We start from the raw sequence: 21,853 nt of genomic DNA on the forward strand, positions 1-21,853 counted from the left end.
TCTTTATCCTAAAATTATTTTTCTTAAAAAATAAAAATTAATCAAACAATATATATAAATAATTATATGGTTTAATTACTCTGTTGGTCCTTATAGTTTCGTGAAATTTTCAATTAGGTCCTTATACTTTTTTTCTTTTCAATTGAGTCCTTGCACTATTTTTTTTTTCATTTAAGTCCCTCTTAATAGTAATTGGCTTAATTTTATAGGGACCAAATTGAAAAAAAAAAGAATTGGTATAGGGATCTAAATAAAAGGAAAAAAAAGTATAAGACCTAATTAAAAAAAAAAATTGGTGCAAGGACTCAATTAAAAAAAAAGGTATAAGGACCTAATTGAAAATTTCACAAAACTATAGGGATCAACAGAGTAATTAAACTTAATTATATCTCTAAGTAACCGGTGATATCGTCTATGGCTATGTAAAAATCCATCGGAATTGATGGATCAGAAGCATTTACAATCTAGGTATCGATATGGTGGGCCTCAACTTGTTCATATATACTATAGCTAGAGAATAATCCAAATTACTTTTTGTGTTCTTACACTATTTCTCCATTACGAAATGTTCTCATTTGACACCTGTTCTTATAAATTTTGACAAAGTTTATTATTATACATGTTCATTGTCATTGTACACAAAAATTATTACAAAGCAGTTATGAACACGTTCATATTAGTCTTACTAAGCTTTACCGTTGAAGCAGTCTATATATGCATATATGCCACAATGTTGGTTGGTAATGACCAAAGCTAAAGATATGAAACCAAGCAAGCTGCAATAATTAAGAATAATATTATGCTAATGTGAATCTCGTGCATTTCGTTTTTCTATATTTATGAACCATCGAGGAAATTGCTGGTTACTGAATGAAATGTCTACACAGAATTAAATCAGATAGATTATATATATATAGTGCATGCATCGAAGAACTTATGAGATATGTTAAGTTTATTAAATTTAAAAAGTGAGGATAATTAAAGATAACCAACATTATCACAGTATATATATAATTGAGCAGTAGTGAAATGAAGATAGGTGAGATCCAATGAGAGAGAAGGAAAGGTAGGTTAGGAGCATCCCAATAAGAGTGAGACAGAGAGACATAGGGCATATCAAAGGAAAGAAAAAATGTTATATAAACTAATTTTGTGTATATATTTTTTATATTTTTTATTTTGATATTAAAAATAATTGATAAAAATAGAAAATAAAAATAATCTTATTTATTATATTTTTATGTTTAGCAACTCTAATAAAATCAATTTTAAGTATCACTTTTGATCTCTAAAATAATTTAAAATTAAAATTTATATTTAAAATTATATTTAAAATGATACTACTATCAGTAAGAAGAGACGGTATCATTTTAAAGAAAGCTCAATAGTATGTACTATTTGTATAATCCATTAAACTCATTAAATAAATATTATAATATTGTTATCGTAACAAAAATTCAATCAGAATATACTCAAATAAATTAGATGTATTGTATTCATGCACTTTATTACTTTTTATTTATTATCTTCTTATCAATTTGGTAGAAAAATAATATAAATCGTAAGTTTTTTTTCAATTATTTATAAAATTTTAATTTTTTTTTCAATTCAAATGCACAAAATTCTCAATCTTCACATCTATAAAATTCTAATTTTGTTAATTTTTGAAATAACTAAAAAATAATTAAGGTTTAAATTGAAATAAAACCAAGCACATTGGAGTGACAAATCTCACGTTAGATTTTAAATTAAATTTTATGATATATGGTCCTACAAATATTTATGTGATACTTTGTAGACTCAAAATGAAATAAAATTAAGGTTTGGTTTAGTAACTTTTTTTAGAGAGGTATTTGTACTTTTCAAAAGCAGAAATACTTCATTTTATGTTTGGTAAATAAAAAGTTTATGTACTTATGTTTGTAACTTTTAAAAGGCAGGAGTGCTTTTAAAAGTTTTTAAGAGAGAGCTTTTTAAAGTTGCATTATACTTATTAAAATTAAAAAATCTAATATAACCTCATATATTAATTAATATTTAAATTTAATTCTTACATTAATGACTATTATAATATTTTTAAATTTATTTTAACAAATGTACTTATTGCTACTTATGTTTATTAAAAGTCATTTTTTATTTAATTTACTAAATACATATACTACAATTTTTTAAAAATAAAAATTTTACCAAACTAAATCTAAAATTAAATATTAAAAATGCCCTAAGTTATTTGAGCTATAACTCTTTAAAAATAAAGTTAAACTTATTTTTTCTTAGATATACTTCAACAGGAAAAAATATAGAATATAAATACTTCGACATTCAAATGGCGTAGACTTTTTATACTCATTTAAGAGGTTGCAACTTCAAATTTCTTTATCATTAGTAAAAAAAAAAAAATACAGATTATTAATTTTGTAAAATATTTTACGATAAAAATTAAAAGCTGTTGAAATTTTGATATTTTTAAATTATGGGATGAGAAGGAAAGGAATAATAGGAGAAGGGAGCATGGAGGGGGCAGGAAAGCAGAAGAAGGAAGGTGGAAAAAATGAATTATTGGGATCGATAATTGTGAATGAAGGGTGATGTGATATATGTATGTTGGTACAAATATAATAGTAGGTAGGTGTGGTACCGTATGGAAAGTGAATGAGTAGCACCCTGAACGCGCGTGCCGTCCGGAGAGGGAAAGATATAGAATTGAGAGAGATGAGATATGAGAAGGACATAATAGCTTTAATTTATGAAATATATAAACAAATTAAATAGTTGAGTTACAGTAGTGAGTGGTGTCGCATTCATCACTAGTTAGGAGTGCTAATAACACAACATACCTTTATTCTTTCTGTGCTCTCCGGGCAGACTGGAAAACGACGCTACCTTCACATCTTGGGCAACGCGGGCATTGCGGGCACTTCTCTCTCTTCCTCCTCCTCCTTTCTATTCTCTCTCTTTTCAATCACACCAAATATCTTAGCTTAAATGTTTTATTAACTTATTTATAATTTATTATTTCAAATTATAAAATTTGACTTCAAAGTTTAAGGGTTCAAAAATAATAAGGTAAAGTATTTTTTTTTATTTTTGAAGTTTGTAAGAAATTAAAAAAATTAAATTTTATTTTATTTTAAAAAATTTTGATTTATATTAAATATTCCTTGACAGTTAATTTTTTAGAAATTTAAGATTAATTCATCAAAAAATTCACAATAACAATCTTTAATATAAGTAAATCAGATTTAGTTGTCAAGTATTATAACTAGATTGATCCTAAATTTCTTAAAAATTTATCTGTCAAAGGTATAATTGATAAAATTAAAAATTTAAAAACAAAATTAAAACAACATAAAATTAAGAATATTTTTAATTTTTTTTATAAACTTCAGAACAAAGAATACTTTATTTAACATAGCACGGTCTTATTATTACATTGTATTTAACTAAAAATAATAAATCCCAGTACAAATCAAAATTAAATAAAAAATTTTCTGTTTTAAAAAGGAGGGAAACTAATGAGATGAATAAATTTACAAGGGCCAAAATTAATTCCAATGATAGATAATAAATAAATTGAAATATGTAATTGGTATAGATAGCATTATTTATATATATTTGTACTTATTTTGTGGTTGTTTCACATAATAAGGAAAGAAAGATATTCGCATTTTTTTACCTTAAACTTGTTGAAAATAACATTTTTAACTTTTTTTTTTTTCTCATCTTCTCTGTCTTTCTCCTCCATGCATGGCTTTACACGTTCACTTTGTTGGCGCCCAAATCGTTATATATCATGTACAAAACATTTTCTTCAAATGAACTTTTCAAGTTAAAATTTGACTGAAAGATCTATAGGAAGAAGTTAATCAAAATATGAATGATGATAAAAATTTCATAAATAGAACTAAAAAGAAAGTTTGGTGAGATGGACCTTCCTTCATTACCTAATGACAATTAATAGGGGGTTAGAGTATAGATAATCAGAAATGTTTTATAACCAAAGAAAATCAGTCAAAAACAGCCATAACTTGCCGTATTTAGCATTCATTAATTATTGTGATAATTAATTAATGCTAAATAAGGTAAGTTCTGGCTGTTTTTTTTTTGTCTATCTAGTATTATCCAGTGATAATAAGTACTATCATAATTAGGATAAGCAAATGAGAAATTAATCACATGTCCGGTATTCTCTTAATTAGCATGGGACACAAACACTAGTACCAAGTACATATTTAAATTTGTAGTTCTATATCATTAACTAGGGTATCTATTTCTTTTGTTTTTAATTTGAATCTAACTACTTTATATACACAAATCATCAAATACAACACTATATGTACAAAACAGTAATACCTATATATCCTATCTGTCAAGATGTGTGTATATATATGTAGTTCACAGAGAAGTCATTTTTTCAGTCTATGGTTTATACATTTGTGTAGTTTCTTAGCCTCAAATGTATATAGGTACAAAGTAATAATGTTGAAAAGAAGTAAGATCCATGATGTTTTGAAAGAAATAGAGAGGGGGTGTGATGTATATGGATGGTTGTTAATTAATTTTGTATATGTATAGGGTGATTGTAGCTTTTTATTCCTCATCAATAATCCTCACATAACATAGGAATATAGGATGGACCCTACCGTAAAAGCAGCAAAACATGCATAGTATGGTCATCCACGTTCCACAACAAGATTGATTGAGGAGTGAGAATTCCAAAGAAACAAGAAAGAAAGAGAGAGAGAGAGAGAGTTCAAAGCTGACAAAAGCTATCGTTGTTGGGCATACAAGATTCTTTATATGGACCAATATAGGGATTTAATTTTCTGCTTTCCAAATTAGAACTCACAAAAATACATGACCAACAAAGCCATTATCAGAGTTTTCCCCTTTACCGTTACCCCCCCAAAATACATTAAGGCTTTATTATTATTATTTTTCGGTGCATTCTATGGTGTCACTATAGAGCTTGGAATGGCTATGCAATTGACAAGTCACAACTTCCATGAGTTTCCATCTGCATCGGAGAATTCACTCTTATTATCTTAGAATTAAATTATGAATTAATTACATCGTAAAGATTCTAATTATAAAAACAATTATATTTAGTATATACTAAAACCAATCACTGAAATATAAAATGTATATTAAAAATAAATTAATTTATACATATCATCATATGTTTGATATATAAAAATCTTCTATCATGTGTCATTTTCTGATCCATCAGTCAATTCATAGTTACTATATTCATACTAGAAGAATTGAAGAAACTATTGTTATTATTTTGTATATGGCATGTAGGCAAGCACATTGTATGTTGAGCGATTGAGAAATGGTCACAATAATATCTGATCCGAAAGCTCCACTATTCAACTCAAAAACAAATGGGAGGCTATCACAATCAAGCTATTCATAATTTGATTATTATATATTGTCCCATTAGAGCAATTATGGTTACAATAATAACAAGTATATGGGCTACGTTTCAGTTAGTGGTAGATGACGTCTACTAGATAATAATGGGGGTCTAAGTTACATCATTTCACATCCTACTATACACAGATAATACAAATTAAAGAAGCTAAGACAAGTGAAGCATAGCAAATATGTGTTTAGCTTCTGTTTTTGTCACTTACATGATATAAAATATAATAATGTTAACTATATAAGACAATATAATAAGCATATAGTTTTATTTAACAGTTATTTGATCACAACCTTAATTTATGAATTATGAACAGACTGTATAGTATACCTTGCAGGGTGATGGCAATTAACATGTTATATAGAAATCACATACACCAAAATGAATAACATACGCATGTTAGTCCTTTCTATATGTGATCCTTTAGGACCATTACAGTGCATATCTAGAAGCCCAAAATTATATTGAAAATAACACCTCAAACGAAAAGATCTAACATACATCTATTGTTTTTCCAACATTCAAACATGGCCTCTCTGTATACTTACTGATAAAGGAAAAACGAATTGAGATAAAGGAAAAAAGATTACAACAATGGGTAAGCATGTGTATGTCAGATTCAAGACCATAAATTAATATCACATGATGCGGCTTTTGGGACCTGAGGATATCGCTAAAGCAAATTTGAAATTTAAACAGTACAATCTTCAAAGGAATCAAAACTTTGATCTTATTTAGAATAATTTAATTTTATATACTATGTATGCCTCCAAACTAAATTAATTAACTTTTAAAGAGGATATATATATATATATATTGAAAAAGACGTATATGGACACTCCTAACATACACATCTAGATAAAAACTTTATCAAACCTACTCGGTCTTGTGGGTCTATATGAATCAATATTCAATACTTTTTAATAAATGGTAGAAGTTTAAAATAAATTAAAGAGTCAAATTGTATTAGAATATCCCCACAAGGTTTTATTTTATTTTATTTTATTTTATTTCATTCTAGTTTAAATAAAGGGAGACATGCATTATTCAGATGCTAATTAATAAAAGGTGTTTGCAATGTGGTGAAGGTAAGAGAAAAGCTCTTGAGGTTTAGAGAACATGGGCATATGATCAGCTTCAGCAATATTTTTCACTTCGCTTTCTGGGTTCCCTTCAATCATTGACAGTTGAAAATCCTTCTTCAACACTTGGTCTTGTTCGCACACTATGTATATTTTGGCCACACTCCCATACTTGTCCCTTGTAACTCTTGTTTGCTCTCGTAACATTTCTTGGTCTCCATAGACACGTGTTGGTCTAAGCAATGACATTGCGAGGGCCATATCCTGCTTATGTCAAGGTTAATTGATTTCATTAGCTTTGTTTTCATTAAAATGAATCAGCTAATTAATTAGGTTTACGTGTTTTAAAACGTTTGAAAAATCAAATACTTACCTCAACTGGAGACAGTTGATATAACTTGGATGCTAAGAATTGAGGCCCAAATATCACAGATCCATTTGGGTTAATAGTATCCTGGGCGTTCTCGTCAAACATAATCTTCGAGTCCATATTAGAGTCCCTTCTTTGGTTATACTGCGAATTTCGCGAATGAAATCATTTTAAGGTTCGGTGAATTGATTCATGTACAAGTTTTCTTTCGCATCAAATAACACCACTACTCAAATTCATCTAGTTTAGCACAACTGAATACCAATTTTATTGATTCGTGAATAAAAGGGATATCAATACAAGAATTTTCTTTTTTTGGGTAAGAAATAAAAAAGCGTTTCTTGCATAGTACGACTACAAAAGTACGAAGGGTCGTGTAGAAACTAGAAACCAGAAAGCCAGTTTTTTTCTGTGCTAAGCAGAAAGGTAGAATGGACAAACTTGGTTAAGAGGTTACATAAGACGAAAGGATAATATTGGGTTGGGCTTTTCTCTCTCAAGGAGAGGCCCAAAGTATTTGAAAACCTACATGTCATATCTAAAACAAGGTCAATTGTAAAAAAATGTAATTAGGCCTGTGGTCCAATAAAAAAAGAATATGGTCAGTTTGGGTTCATTAACCTTTGTTTAACATGTTAAGCACAATTACTTTTGGGTTTTTTACTGTGGGGTTGAATTGTAAATAGAGAGATTTTCTAAGACTAGCAATGACAATTGCTCGAACGGTTATGTTCTGCTAAGAAATGATTGTCATCGGAGCATTTGTCATCGTAATGTGTTGATGTTGTGTTGTAGAGTGGAGAGCGGAGTTAATAGTCGTTATTCAAAAATAGGTAGTTGAAGGGAGTAAATTTCGGAAGTATCTATGGTTGGTGGTTGGAGATGCGGTGTCAATGGAGGTCGTTGGTCTCTGAAATAGATTGCGAGCTCCCATGTGAGAACTAGAAGTCACTAATGTTGTCGTAGTTAAATATGGAAGTAATGACATTGCTGTAGTTAAATCATTCGATCTGTCTTCATCGGTCACCGCTATCCAATCGAAGTCTGATCTTCTTTGACCACAAGTACCTGCTTGCCATTACCACGCCAGCTGCTACCGACAATTTTGACGGTGGATTTCCTTCGACAAGTGCTCTTTCTTTGAGTTACCCGAAATGTGCTCCAAATGTCCAAGCCCTGGTGCGATGCGCCGTCAACAACAAACCAAAAACCCTAACTTAGTCATACCTCATCCTTCACGAATTCTAGAATAAGATTAATGTTTTTAAATTTTTAAATTTTCTAGCATAAATTAATCTAATTTTGTAATTAATAATCTTTCAAAGAGTTTACCTTTTCTCTTAGTGTTTTTTCACCATGATTAACAATCCCAATTTGAAAGTCAAAATCCAAGTGATCCGTCGCCTTATAACTCGATTTTCATTGTGCATTTTGAGTCATAACTCGAGCTTAATTATCATTCATTCTTTGCTTGTAACCAATACCTTCATTACGACTTAATGACCATCATTTTCATCTTAATGACCAAACGGTCATAATTTTATGCCTTTAAAGAAACTTTCTAGATCTAATCTAGGGGACATGATAAGTTCTATTTCATGTCTTACATTCTATATTCATAGAATTATTATATACCTCTTAAACACTGAGTACACAATACTAACTTAAGTATCGAAGTGCTTTTTGCAGGTACACTCCCCCTTTGTTCACACCCTCCACGACGTGATCTACCCCCGGATGAAGAGCTCGGACTCTCGAGACCTATAACTCAGTGTTGAGGACAACAACTCGGCATCGACTCTCCAGAATCGACTTACACCCAGGTTATTCACGCAAGAACACCAACCACTCTTATATGTAAAGACCAAGTTTCTTAAAATTGGTTCGAATTGATCGGTTAAACCGATCAAATCGGGAACCGGTGAGTCGGTGACAATAACGACTCGGGTAATAAGAGAAACCTTCTCTTCCAAAAATCGGGCCAAAACTTTTTTTTTTTTTTTTGAAAGAAAGATCTCAACACTCAAGTAGAGCAAAGTAACTAGTCTAAAACATGAAAATTAACTCTTATGTCATCTCCGGCATAGCCATCAACAACATTGAGTTATTAACCACACCACTCTGTAGCACATGAAAACGACTGATCCACACAGTCTACAACCCGTGTTGTCTTGCTCTGAAAAATGGCATTATTCCGTCGTAGCCAAATAATCCATAACACAGAAAAAACCCAACTAGCCAATGCTTCCGTTGCTCCTTTCTCACTGGCATGAATCTCTAACTCTCAAAGTGCTCTTTCAAGTTACCTGGTGCAGTCCACTTCTGTCCAAAAGCTAAGATTCATACACACCACACCTGCCAAGAGAACTCACAAGTAACAAATAAATGTTGTACATTCTCAACATCTTTCTTAATTACACAATACACATAAATTATCATTCTATTGTAGAATTCTCAATCTGTACAGTCGGTCCTTTGTGTTGACCCTCCCTACTAACACAAACCAAGTGAACATATTAAACTAGCCAGAAATTAGTCAGTCTGACCAAACTAAAAATCGGCCGATTTTTAAAAACTACTCCAAATGATGCTGTTTCACAAATTTGAAATCTCAAAACCCTAATTTTCATTATCCCTAAGCTCTCTCTCCCTCCCTGGCCTCTCCACAGCACATAGAAAAGAAGCACGCAGGCGCGCAACAGAGGGGAAGACTCTATCTCGTTGCCGTTCTTCAACACCCAGCCATCGCCGTCCGCACTGCGCCGTCGTCATCGCAACACGTCTAGTCGCCACACTTGCCCGTGAGTTTTGAGCTTTAGTGTCTGTTCTGAGCTTTCGCCACCTCTGTATCACTGTGCTTCTTCCGCTGTGCTCCTTCTCTGTCGCTTGTTCGAGCTTCAGGCCTTCAACCCTCGTTTCTGTTCTAGCCCGCTGCTATCGCCACGCTTTGACCTTTATTTTGGCCGAGCTTCCACTGCGGTATCGCTGTGCTTTTGCGACTGTTCAGCCCTCATCTGAGCTCCCTCTCCATCTCGTGTTCGAGGCTTCGAGTTCCAGTATCATCCGTTCGAGTTTCAAAATGTCTTTATTGTATTTGGGTTGCTGCCAGTACTTTATTGTTATTGTTTCTTAGTTTTAATTGTTTTAAATTTTATTGTGGTGTTGATATGAGTTCATATTATTGTTATTGTTAATTTGTAAAATTGTTGTTGAAATGTTGATCTTTGATTCTGATTGTTGGGTTGCTGTATTTTTGTGCAATTGTTAATTTAAATAATTATTTTTTATCTTAGTTTATGTTTTTTATTTTGTTAATTTGGTATTATGATAAATTGTTAGAGGTGTTGTGTTTTGGTACTCTGATAGTTTGATTGTTGTATTTTTGTTTCATTATTAATTTAAATAATTATTCATATCTGAGTTATGTTTTTGATCTTGTTATTTTGTTAATTTGATGAATTATTGTTCTTGTAGTATTATTTTTTATTTTGTAATTGTTAATTTGTATAATTGTTGTGATTTGCTATTCATTATTCTTGATATTGGGCTGCTGATAATTAAAATTTATTGTTAGATAAATGATTTCGACGAATTAAATTACAGTAAATTTTTTGTATTTTAATTATTGATGGCAAATTTTAATGTTGGTATTTTATATTTGGTTATTTTTTTTAATTTGACTTTTGATTTATATTTAGATGAAATTATAATATTGTGGTTGATATAATATTTTTAATTTAAATAATATTAAATTATAATTATGTTTTAGTATATTTATTTTATTATTTTATTATAAAATAATTATTTCAGTTAAACCAAAATTAAACTAATTAAATTAATAAACCAATAATTAAAATGATTTAATGACGGTTCAATTTCCGGAGCCTTGCTATATACTTATAATCGGAGAACACCTGATAGCTATTGTAGTCATAGAAATATTACAGCCACCACAGAACGCACCTTTGTATATTGTATCACTGTGTTCTTTAATTTACTGCTGGGATTATTGTAAATCTCGCGTACAAATTATAATGATGTGTATTTGAGGAGATATTGGATGATGAAGAAATAATATTTGTATTATGAATGAAGGAATAAGAAGAGGGCAGTTATTATCACCTCTTGGTGGAGAGTGAGAAAGCCTCGGTCAGGAGAAGGCATGAAAGCAGATAGAAAGACAGCAGCTGCAATCTTTTTTGGAAACATTTCCATGGCCATGGATATGCTGATACCGCCGAAGCTGTGACCCACCAATATCACTCTCTCCTCTGACTCTGAAGGCAGAGATTCCAGCAACTCCATCAGTGGCTCCACATACTCGGTTATGGAAGCCAGCTCTTGAACCTTCTTTGGATGGATCCCGGAGGCAGCCATGTCCGGGGCTGTCACTTTGTGACCACCAGATTTCAACAAAGCAGATATCTTATACCAGCACCAACCGCCATGGCAGGCACCATGAACCAACACAAAATGCCTTCTCTTCTTGTTGCTCTCCTTCTCCTTTTCCATATCCGTATTGGTTTTCTAGTTACTTCTCCTTGCTCCGTCACTGTTGTATGATGTAAACCTTCTAATGCGTGCTGCCAAAAGTTCTCTTACCAATTCAATTACGTAATGATATAGGCTAAGACTATTAAGTATGACAGCTATAAAATATGAATTTAATTTTCTAGTTTTACGCAAATAAAATTGTGTACTATTATATCCATAAGAAAAAATGACTTATGTTATTAATAATTAAGAGTTGATTTTTTATATTTAGGATAAGTGAAATTTGACAAAAATTTTAAAAATATGTCTAAGTTTTATTTTGTTTCAATTTTGTCCAAAAAGTTTTTAATTTGTATCAAATATATCCTTCATGGCTAAATTTTTAAAAAATTTAAGACTAATCTAACAATAATGCATAAAAATTATATTTGATTTGCTTGTGTTAAAGGGTTGTTCTTATGAAATTGCTGTTGAATCGGTCTTAAATTTTTTGAAAAATTAGTCGTTAAAAATATATTTGATACAAATCGAAAATTTTTGAAACAAAATTAAAATAAAATAAAACTTATGAATATTTTTAAAACTTTTGTCAAATTTTAAAGATAATCTAGCCTCTTGAAAACATTTTCTGTGTATATACAATTTTTTTTCCTCTTGATATATCCGGCATTCGGGTGTTGCCGGCCACACAGATTTCCAAAGACAATTAACTAGTAACACATAGGACAATATTGAATACATTTATTTATGGATATATCTTCTTCATCATTCATAAAAAAGCTAGTTAAATATTTGTCAATTGTCATACATATTAAGATGCATGCTAATAAGAGGTGGTTGCAATGTGGTGAAGGCAAGAGAAAAGCTCTTGTAGTTTAGATAACTAAAGATCCTTCTTGATCGCTTGGTCTTGTTCGCACATTATGTATATACTTTGGCCACGCTCCCATGCATACTTTTCCCTTGTAATAACTCTTGTTTGCTCTCGCACCATTGGGCTTACTAGATTTTTGGCACCTCATCAAACATAATCTTCGAGTCCATGTTAGAATATTGCTTGGAAAAACTTTCAAGTGTACATCACACTGATTTACAGTATTTTTAACCGTTAATTTTAATTATAATATATATATATATATATATATATATATAAAAGATTAACAATTAAAATTTACTGAAATACTAATATATTGTATACTTAAAAGCTTTTTTATAATTTTTTCCTGTGCTGAGAATTTTCCCAACCAGCTCAATTAATTGATAACTATGGGGGTGTGTGGTTGGAGGGAATGCAACTATATTCCCAGGAATTTTGATATGGGAATGATTTATTTCCATGTTTGGTTCAAGATCTAGAAAATCATTCCTAAGTACATTTTGTTCTAGGGAATTGAATTCCCACCAATTTAATTCCCATCTCTTCCCTGGTTATCTTTCATTCCAATCTCATTGGAATGTATATAATGAAACAAAAAGACTAAATTACCCCTGCTATTTAATACATATTTCAGCTTCTTCTTCATTTCTCTCTGAAGAAGGAAACGGCGAAACCCTAGCAGAGCTTTGTTTTTGTCCCCAAATCAGTGAGACTTCACCAACGCTACCGCCACCGGAGCTGCGCCGGCGCCACCGTTACCCTAAACGGAAGACTGGTCTCCTTCTCTTCTTCGAGTTCATGTTCGCATTGCTTCTCTCTACGAATTCTCTTTGAATTCTCTTCGAATCTCTCATTAAGGTTTGAGTTTTTTTTATGCTTTCTACATCATATTACACTAATTTTCTGCAATAGACTGCTAATTTGATTATTTATTTTCTATTTTGCTTGATTTCTTAGATGCTCTCTGTGATTATGTTGCATGCAAACATGGTGTTTGATGATTTGCCTCAAATAAAGAGTTTAAGCTTGTTGTCACCGATTTTGATGATTTGATGATTTGTTTTCTGCCTGATTTATTAACTGCTTCTGTTGTATAGTTTCAGCTCTTGAACAAAACTTGAAGATCACTTTCTGTTTGTTGCCGTTTTCTTTGAATCTTATATAATAATTGCTGAATTTTGATCTTTTGAATTTGTTAATGTTTCTTTCTGTCTTGTTCTGATGCCTAACTTCTTTGTTACTTTGATGTTTCAAGAACATTTGATTAGCCATGGCATTGCCATTAGTTTCATATTGAAAATTGGTTTCATGTTAAACATATTTATTTAGAGTCAATAATAATTTTAACTAAACATATTTGTTATTAGAGGTATTTTAGTACATATTTGTTATTAGGGGTATTTTAGTACATATTTATTTAGAGTCAATGCTGTGTATTACAAGATTTCCTTTAGTTTTGTTTGTTACTTTGATTTTTAAAAAATTCTGTTGCTATTATTTGTTTTTCAGGAAGAACAGTACAAGCTGAAATATGTATTTCATGTGTTAAATTTAGAGTCAATAATAAGCCAATTTTAACTAAATTTGAAGCTGAAATATGTATTAAATATGTATTAAATATTTCATGTGTAAAAGGTTATTGGTTGTGGTATTCTTTAGTTTTTTCATGAAACAAGAAGCTGAATCTGCATCTTATAAGCCAAGTAGCTGTCCGATCTATGTTTCTGCTTCACATTTGAAAAGATTCAGATACTGTGCTTATGGTTTTATATCACAGTGTATTACACTGGTAGATCCACTGTCTGCTCATAATGCTTTTGCTGATATCACTCTGTGGAAATGTGAGAAGGACACACAAACAGGACTTCATGCTTTTCTACTTCTCAAACAATTAAATCAAGTGAAGCATATCAAATTTGAGGGTTCTCAGGTAGGCTTCTTCTCAAAAACCTCTTTTAACTTAGTGTTGACAACTTGACATGAAGGCCATATTGCATGTTATATAGTATCTTTGTAGTTTCTTTTGTAAAATATTGTTTTGTTTGGAATTTATTTTGTGAACATGAGCTGGAGCAAAAGCTTGTTTTGTATTAGATTCTATGTTAAAAAACTTGCAATTGATTTTTGTTAATAAGTATCATGCATTTGAAAATTACCATGAAACTAGTTTTCCAAAATAGAGCTACATTTTATGGCCTCTTTACACTTCTCAAGCAGGGGTTTAGATGCAAATGTTTGATTGAAATTAATCAAAACAAAATTAGTTTAAGAATCGTGTCACCTACTCTAAATGGGAGTTTATGATTGATACCATAAAACCAATCAAGCAATAAAATATGCTTCAATTGAGAACTTCCTGATATTAAATTGTAGTTTCCTATACCAATTGTATTAGATACTAGATAGTAACACTTTACTGATTAATTAGAAATCAATTATGTTATTATTTATAAAATAGTAACATGCATGAGTATTAATTCAGCTTGCTAGCATTAGGAGAAATATATGCTTTTATACATTTGTTTGTTTCTAGACAGAAATTTATTATTCCATCTTATTTTTATATCAAAGCTTTTATAGAAAATGGAAGAGAATACTCGACTTAATTCAAAACAAACTAAGCGTCAATGGACGCCACACGAAGATGCAAAATTAGTTGAGTGTTTGGTAGAGCTTGCAACTACTTCTTGGAAGTGTGACAATGGTACGTTTAAATCCGGTTATGGAAAATATTTGGAAAAAATGCTGCATGAAAAGATCCCTGGATGTGATCTTAAGGTACAGTTTTTTTACATAATACTTGTTTTCTTTGTTTATAATTCTATATTTGTGTTATAATTGTATAGTTTACAAAATATTTATGCTTCTATATTGAGATGCTTTACTACTGTGCTCTCATTTTATTTTAAGATGATGATGGGATAGAGATGAAAGGACCAGAAAGAATTTAGTTTGAATATATAAAAATTATAATTTAGACAAAATTGAAAAATCAAGGATATGTTAAGAAGGATGCCTTCAGATTTAGATACCATGCATGATCTATGAATGCGACTATATTATATTATCATCATTGATTTAGATTCAAATTATATGATCGTCAACTTTTTTATAAATGCATAATTTTAATTCATAGATGCACTTTGGTGATCTTTATGTTGTTGGGTTGTTGTGTTATTACGAATTGGTTCATATATATAGTCTTAAAATTGCAGTGTTAAATTAAATAAAGAAACTTTATATTCAACTTACATATAAACTTTACCTTATTCATAATAAGTTGGTTATTCAAAAACTGAATGATTATTACTGCTCCATACATTCACTATATTTAGTTATGCTTGGATGAATTGTGGTGTCATATACAGAGTAGTAATAATTCTAAATTGTTTTGCTATGTTTAGGCTAATCCACACATTGAATCAAGGGTGAAATTGCTAAAAAGACAATATTTTGCAATAGTTGAGATGATGGGCACGGCTGGGAGTGGATTTGGTTGGAACGACAAAGATAAAATGATTGTGGTGGAGCGACAAATTTTCAATGAATGGAAGAGTGTAAATTCTAAATAACTTTCTTAATACAAGTTTATTTATCTTAGCTTTTTAATATTAATTGCTTATTTATTTTCTTTTAATTTCAGTCTCATCCTAATGCTAATGGCCTCTATAATAAACCATTTCCACATTTTGAGGAGTTGGGAATAGCATTTGATAGAGATAGGGCTCAAGGAGGCAATGCAGAAAATGTAACTCAAGCAGTTGCAACAATGGAGGCTGAGCGCGAAGCAACCTTGAGTGATCAGCAAGTGAATGAAAACACCCAAGTAAATTTGGAAGAGACCGAAATGGAATATGAAGCTGATTCTCAAGTACGTAAGCAATTGACTCTAATTTATATACATAGATTTACTTATTGTTGATCCTATTGCTGTGTATTTTCTTGGATTTTAGTGTGATTCTTCATTAGTTCATTTACTTTAACCTGTGCCTGTGACTAGCCTTAACTATTCCCATCATGTTGATCATTTAGATAGAAATACTGGTCTTCATTTCTGTGGAGTATAATAATAAAGAAAAAAAGGATATGAATGTAATTATGCAAACATAATTAGAATCAAGGTAGTTAATATTCTATTAGGTTCTGTTTAGTTAGTTAATGTTGTTAGTCTTGCTGGCCAAGGCAGAGATAATGCTTGTATATACAAGTGTAGAGCATGTATAATCAGTTAGGCTACTTGTTCTTCATTTCTATAAATATTGAATAATCTTCTGATGTTCTTGCTGGTGTTGCTTTCAATTTTTAGGAGCCTCCAATTCCTGGTGTTCCTGCTGCTTCCGGTGCTACTGCTGCTCCTAGTTCTTCTGCTGCTCCTAATGCTTCATATATAGAAAGGAATAAAAGAAAAAGAGGGAGCAAAAGTGAGGAAGTAATTGACATAGTAGTAGACTCAATGAGAGATATGAAAGGTGCTTATCAAGAACACACAGCTGTTTTAGTTGATATGGTTTCTTGTTTTAAGCATGAGAAAGAAGGAGCTGAGCGCAGAATGAAGCTAATGACACTGTTGAGAGATGTTCCTGGTTTGAGCGGTGATGATAGAATGAAGGCTGGCCTTAGCATTCTAAGGGACAAGAGTCTGATTGACATGGTGTTCCAACTTCAACCGGAGGAACTTTTGCCATTTTTGAAGAAATTGCTTTAAATATTGCTATTTTTGAATTTTTATTGAATATTATAGTGACTTGATAGGAAAACATTTGTGCCAATTGTTGCTGTTGTTTTGTGAGGAATATAAGTAGCTAAAACCCTAGTTCCTGATGCCATTATATCAGGTTTTAAGATCCATGGAAAACTAGTTAAAGTTCCTCTTGAACTAGAATGTGTAGCAACTGGTGATGGCTTGATTCCAAGAAATGTTTGTTGAAAATTGATGGTGGATTTTGAATTTTTGTTGCTTTGTGTATAATTGATCACAGATTTTACATCTTTGGAAGTAATTACAATGCTAGGAGAATAGATATGTCGCCATTCAGTTAGTTGAGGATCATCTGAGATGAACACTGCTCCTTTTACATTGTCATAGTCACTAATTTAATTTAATTAAACATTTGTTATTAAGGGTATTATAGTAAATTTATTAGTAGAGATAAAATTTAGAGTCAATAATAATTTAACTAAAGATATTTGTTATTAGAAATATTTTAGTAAATTTTAAAAAATTTAGAATCAATAATAATTTAACTAAAGATATTTGATATTAGGGGTATTTTAGTACATTTAAAAAATTTTTGAGTCAATAATAATTTTAACTAAACATATTTTTTATTAGGGGTATTTTAGTAAATTTAAAAAAATTAAAATCAATAATAATTTTAACTAAACATATTTGTTATTAGGGGTATTTTAGTAAATTTAAAAAATTTTAATTTTAGTAAATTTAAAAAAATTTAGAATCAATAATAATTTTAACTAAGATATTTGTTATTAGGGGTATTTTAGTAAATTTAAAAAATATTTAACTTTTAGTCATTAATATTTTAATTTGAATGATTAAGGGTAATTTTGACATATTACATAATATGACCAAGATATTTAAACTCAACCAAACAAAAATTTAGTCATTCCTAGAATTATTACATAATATTCCAATGTATTAAATTTTACAACCAAATATAGAAATCATATATTCTAAGTAATCTCATTCCTAGGAATATAATACCTAGGAATGAAATTACTTGATAATAAAATTTAATCTTTAAATCACACACACCCTATAAGTCGTCGACTTCCAAGTAAAAAAATTCTTTGTTATCAGAGATTCATAACTCATAAGCACAGGAATCATGCACCCATCATAGATGTCATAGTGAATAAGTGAATCATGGATTGAGATTACGGATTACCTGTTCCACACTTCCACTACCGGATTCTTATACGTTTACCAATAAAAACTGAATATTTATTTAAAGAAAAAAAAAGCTTATAACATTATTAAATTATTAATATATAAAAATGTAAATAAACGCATGTCTAATTCTTATTAATAAGATATGAAAAGAAACATAATAGTGTAACAGGTGTTCTCTTTCCTTCCTACACCATGCACCATAGTTAAGGAGGTCCACGATAAGTCAGTTGCATTCAACATGTTAGTGATAGTTAAGTGAACACCCGTAAAATTAGCAATTGATTAATCTGTTATGATATCTCAGCAAATTAGTTAGATTATTACTCTCTCTAATAAACCACAACCACACCTTTCTCACTCCTCTTTTTATATAAATTGTAACTCTGTAAAAACTTAATAAACAATTTTTTTTATTCTTGAATCATAATAAATTCGTTCACTTTCTACTTTTTCTCTTTCAATTCTGCTTTCTATTTGGTTCTCTAACATAGTATTAGAGTTTTGGTTCTGATCCATAGAAGGTTTCACATCTTCCGCTAACCAACACTCCACTGTTCAAACTTTACCGCTTCAGTCAACAACAACAACAATGGCTTCAATTGCCAATTTTTCAGCAACAATAAAGCTGGATGAAGACAACTTCAAGGCATGGAAACGCCAAGCACTAGCATGCATTAAGGCAAACAAGCTGCAGAATCACATCACCACAAGATCGTCAATTCCAAGAAAGTTCAACTCAAATCAAGATCTAGCAGAAAACAGAATTTCTCTAGAATTCGAAGAATGGGAACAATGATCGATGAGTGCTTGATAGCATGGATGCTCTCCGCCATGACTGAAATCTTTGTCAGTAAAGTAGTAGAATACGATTATGCGTTTCAGATCTGGAATGCTCTAGAGGATTACTTTGCAGCAAGACTCAAGTCAAGGATAAGATCACTAAAAGTGCAGTTGAAGACAATCAAAAAGCACGGATCCACAGTCTCTGAATACATTAGCAAGATGAATAAGGTAATTAACTCACTCTCAGCTCTTGGAGCTCCTCTCTCAAAAGAAGAATACTTCGGATGTGCTTTAGGAGGATTGGATGAAGAGTACAGTGCGTTTATCACCATGATTAATGGAAGAATGGATCACATGACAATTAGTAAATTTGAGTCACAGCTCCTAGCACAAGAGGAAGTGAATGACAGGTTTAGAAAAGTAGATCTAACCATGGCTCATGCGAACCTGGTGCAAAAAGAATTAGATGCAAGAAAAGAATCTGAATACTTAACACCAGATCCATATGAGAACTACACAAGAAACTCATACAGAGGCCAAAGCAACAAAAGGAGTAGAGGTAGAAGCTTCATAGGAGGCAGATCATGGTGGCATGGGAATAGACCTCAATGTCAGCTTTGTGGAAGAGTTGGTCATACTGTCTGGCAGTGTTACCATAGGTTCAACCAAAGATACCAAAATCAACAACTTCAACATTCCAATTAAGCGCCTCCACCACCCAATGGTGCTTTCCATCAACAAAAAAACCAGGTACAACCCTACTACCAGTGCACTCAACAACCAAACCAGCCTAACCAAGTTCCACAAGCTTTGCTGACAATTCCAGCGAGCAGTAGTGACACAGGATAGTATCCTGACTCTGGAGCATCTCACCACATCACTTTTGATCAAATGAACCTGATCAACAGTTCAGAATATGAGGGACCTGAGCAAGTGTTTGGAGGTAATGAAAAAGGTATGAACATTGCTAACATTGGAAGGACTATCGTGCATGCATTTATGTCAAACAAGTTTTTTAAACTTCAAAATTTGCTTCATGTCCCATCAATTTCAAAGAATTTAGTGAGTGTCTCCAAATTTGTACTTGATAATAGAGTATTCTTTGAATTCTGGCCTTATTTGTGTGCTGTAAAATGCCAGAAATCCAAGAAGATTCTGCTGCAAGGCAGGCTTAGAAATGGATTATATCGTTTTGATAACATTCAAATACAAAGGCTAATATAAAAAATTGATAAAGTTCAAGATTTCTCTGCTGAAAAGAAAAAGAAATTTTGTGCTAATATTGCTGCTAGTGTGGTGCTTGCTGATAGCCTGAAGAAAGAAAAAGAAGAGGAAAAGAAAAAGAATAACAACATCTCAACTAAAGAAAAAGAAGAAGGGATTAGTAGCTTCATCAATAATAGCAGCAGTACTAGCAGCTGTAGTAAGAAAGTTAGTAGCACAGTTCGAAAGGCAAAAAATAGTCACAGCTCAATAAAAGAAAAAAAAGAAGAATTTAGCAGCTATAATAGTGATAGACAATATACTAACAGTTGTAATAGTAGTAGTCAAGATAGTAGTGTAAAAAATAATGTACAAATTCATCATGTCATTCCCAATATAATAAATAAAATTGCTGCCAATATTGTTCATCTGTCTCTCCTATCACTGCTAATATTGCTGATTACAATAATGCTATTGTCACTAACATACCTGAAATCAGCAGCAAGCCCTTAGGCAATCAAGAACCAAACTCCAAATCCAATAATACTAACACATTTGACCTCTAGCACCGTAGACTAGGCCACCCCTCACACAACATCACCAAAACTGTTCTCACCAAGAATCGAATCTCATTTTTCCAAGAACACAGCAGCTCCAACACACACTGTGAGCCATGCCTCACCAACAAAATCCATCAACTCCTTTTCTCAAAATCACAAACCAAATACAACACACCCTTAGAACTAGTGTATTCTGATCTCTGGGGGCCTGCACCAACCATCAGCAGGTCTGGCTTCAAGTATTATGTTTGCTTCATCGATGCCTTTAGTAGATACACCTTCACCTACCTCCTCCAAACCAAATCACAAACTTTCACAGCTTTCTGTCAGTTTAAAACCATGATAGAGTCCAAAACAAACCATAAAATTAAAGCACTTCAAACAGATAACGGCAGAGAATACATGTCCAAATTTTTCACCCAATACTTCAGAGAACAAGGAATCCAGCATAGGCTTACCTGTCCTCACACACACCAACAGAACGGCTGTGTATAAAGGAAACACAGACACCTAACAGAGACCTCACTAACACTACTGTCCCAAGCCAACCTTCCCCACTCTTTCTGGGATGAAGCTATATTGACCTCCACCTACCTCATAAACAGACTGCCCACCCCAGTCCTTAACCTCAGAACACCACTAGAAACTCTCTTCCATACCTCTCCTGATTACAATGCTTTGAAGCCCTTTGGCTGCACCTGCTATCCCTGGCTAAGACCATATAACAGACACAATTTTGATCACAGGTCCGTCAAGTGCATCTTTATTGGTTATAGTTCTGACCACAGAGGCTACAAGTGCCTAGCTCCATCAGGCAGAGTGTATATTACCCGCCATGTCCTATTTTGTGAACACGAATTTCCTTTTCCTCTCCTCTTCGGTGACCATCAAACCACCCTCAATCTAGAAAAACCAAAAATCATACCACCCTCCACCTATACAATTCAACCAACTTGCATAGGTATTCATGATCCTCCTTTCAATTTTAGCAATTCCATATCTAATTCATTGCCAACAACATCTGTTCATGTAACTGTTGCTGCATCTGTTAATGATTCTACTAATGTAATTGTTGAAAATGCAGAATCTTCCATAACTGTGTCTTTACAGGTTGTCGTTGAACCCAACAGTCAGGTTGATCAACC

General features: G+C 31.7%; 2 protein-coding genes across 2 annotated transcripts; one reads left to right on the top strand and one right to left on the bottom strand.

The window, feature by feature from the left end:
- Positions 1-6,394: 6,394 nt before the first annotated feature.
- On the bottom strand, positions 6,395-11,491 carry LOC107642806 (methyl jasmonate esterase 1). Its single transcript, XM_016346282.3, has 3 exons — positions 11,003-11,491; positions 6,884-7,024; positions 6,395-6,774 (listed from the first exon to the last, which is right to left on the bottom strand). Exons 1-3 carry the CDS (start codon positions 11,390-11,392, stop codon positions 6,487-6,489), a joined length of 819 nt encoding a protein of 272 aa, XP_016201768.1. The 5' UTR covers positions 11,393-11,491; the 3' UTR covers positions 6,395-6,486.
- Positions 11,492-12,906: 1,415 nt separating this feature from the next.
- LOC148563331 (uncharacterized) lies at positions 12,907-16,956 on the top strand. The gene is made up of 6 exons (XM_088489042.1): positions 12,907-13,109; positions 14,029-14,181; positions 14,823-15,029; positions 15,656-15,808; positions 15,895-16,122; positions 16,558-16,956. Exons 3-6 carry the CDS (start codon positions 14,835-14,837, stop codon positions 16,954-16,956), a joined length of 975 nt encoding a protein of 324 aa, XP_088345168.1. The 5' UTR covers positions 12,907-13,109; positions 14,029-14,181; positions 14,823-14,834.
- The last annotated feature ends 4,897 nt before the right edge of the window (positions 16,957-21,853 follow it).

The sequence above is a fragment of the Arachis ipaensis genome, chromosome B5, assembly GCF_059453495.1.
Source record: "Arachis ipaensis isolate K30076 ecotype BB chromosome B5, ASM5945349v1, whole genome shotgun sequence".
Classification (NCBI taxonomy): Eukaryota; Viridiplantae; Streptophyta; class Magnoliopsida; order Fabales; family Fabaceae; genus Arachis; species Arachis ipaensis.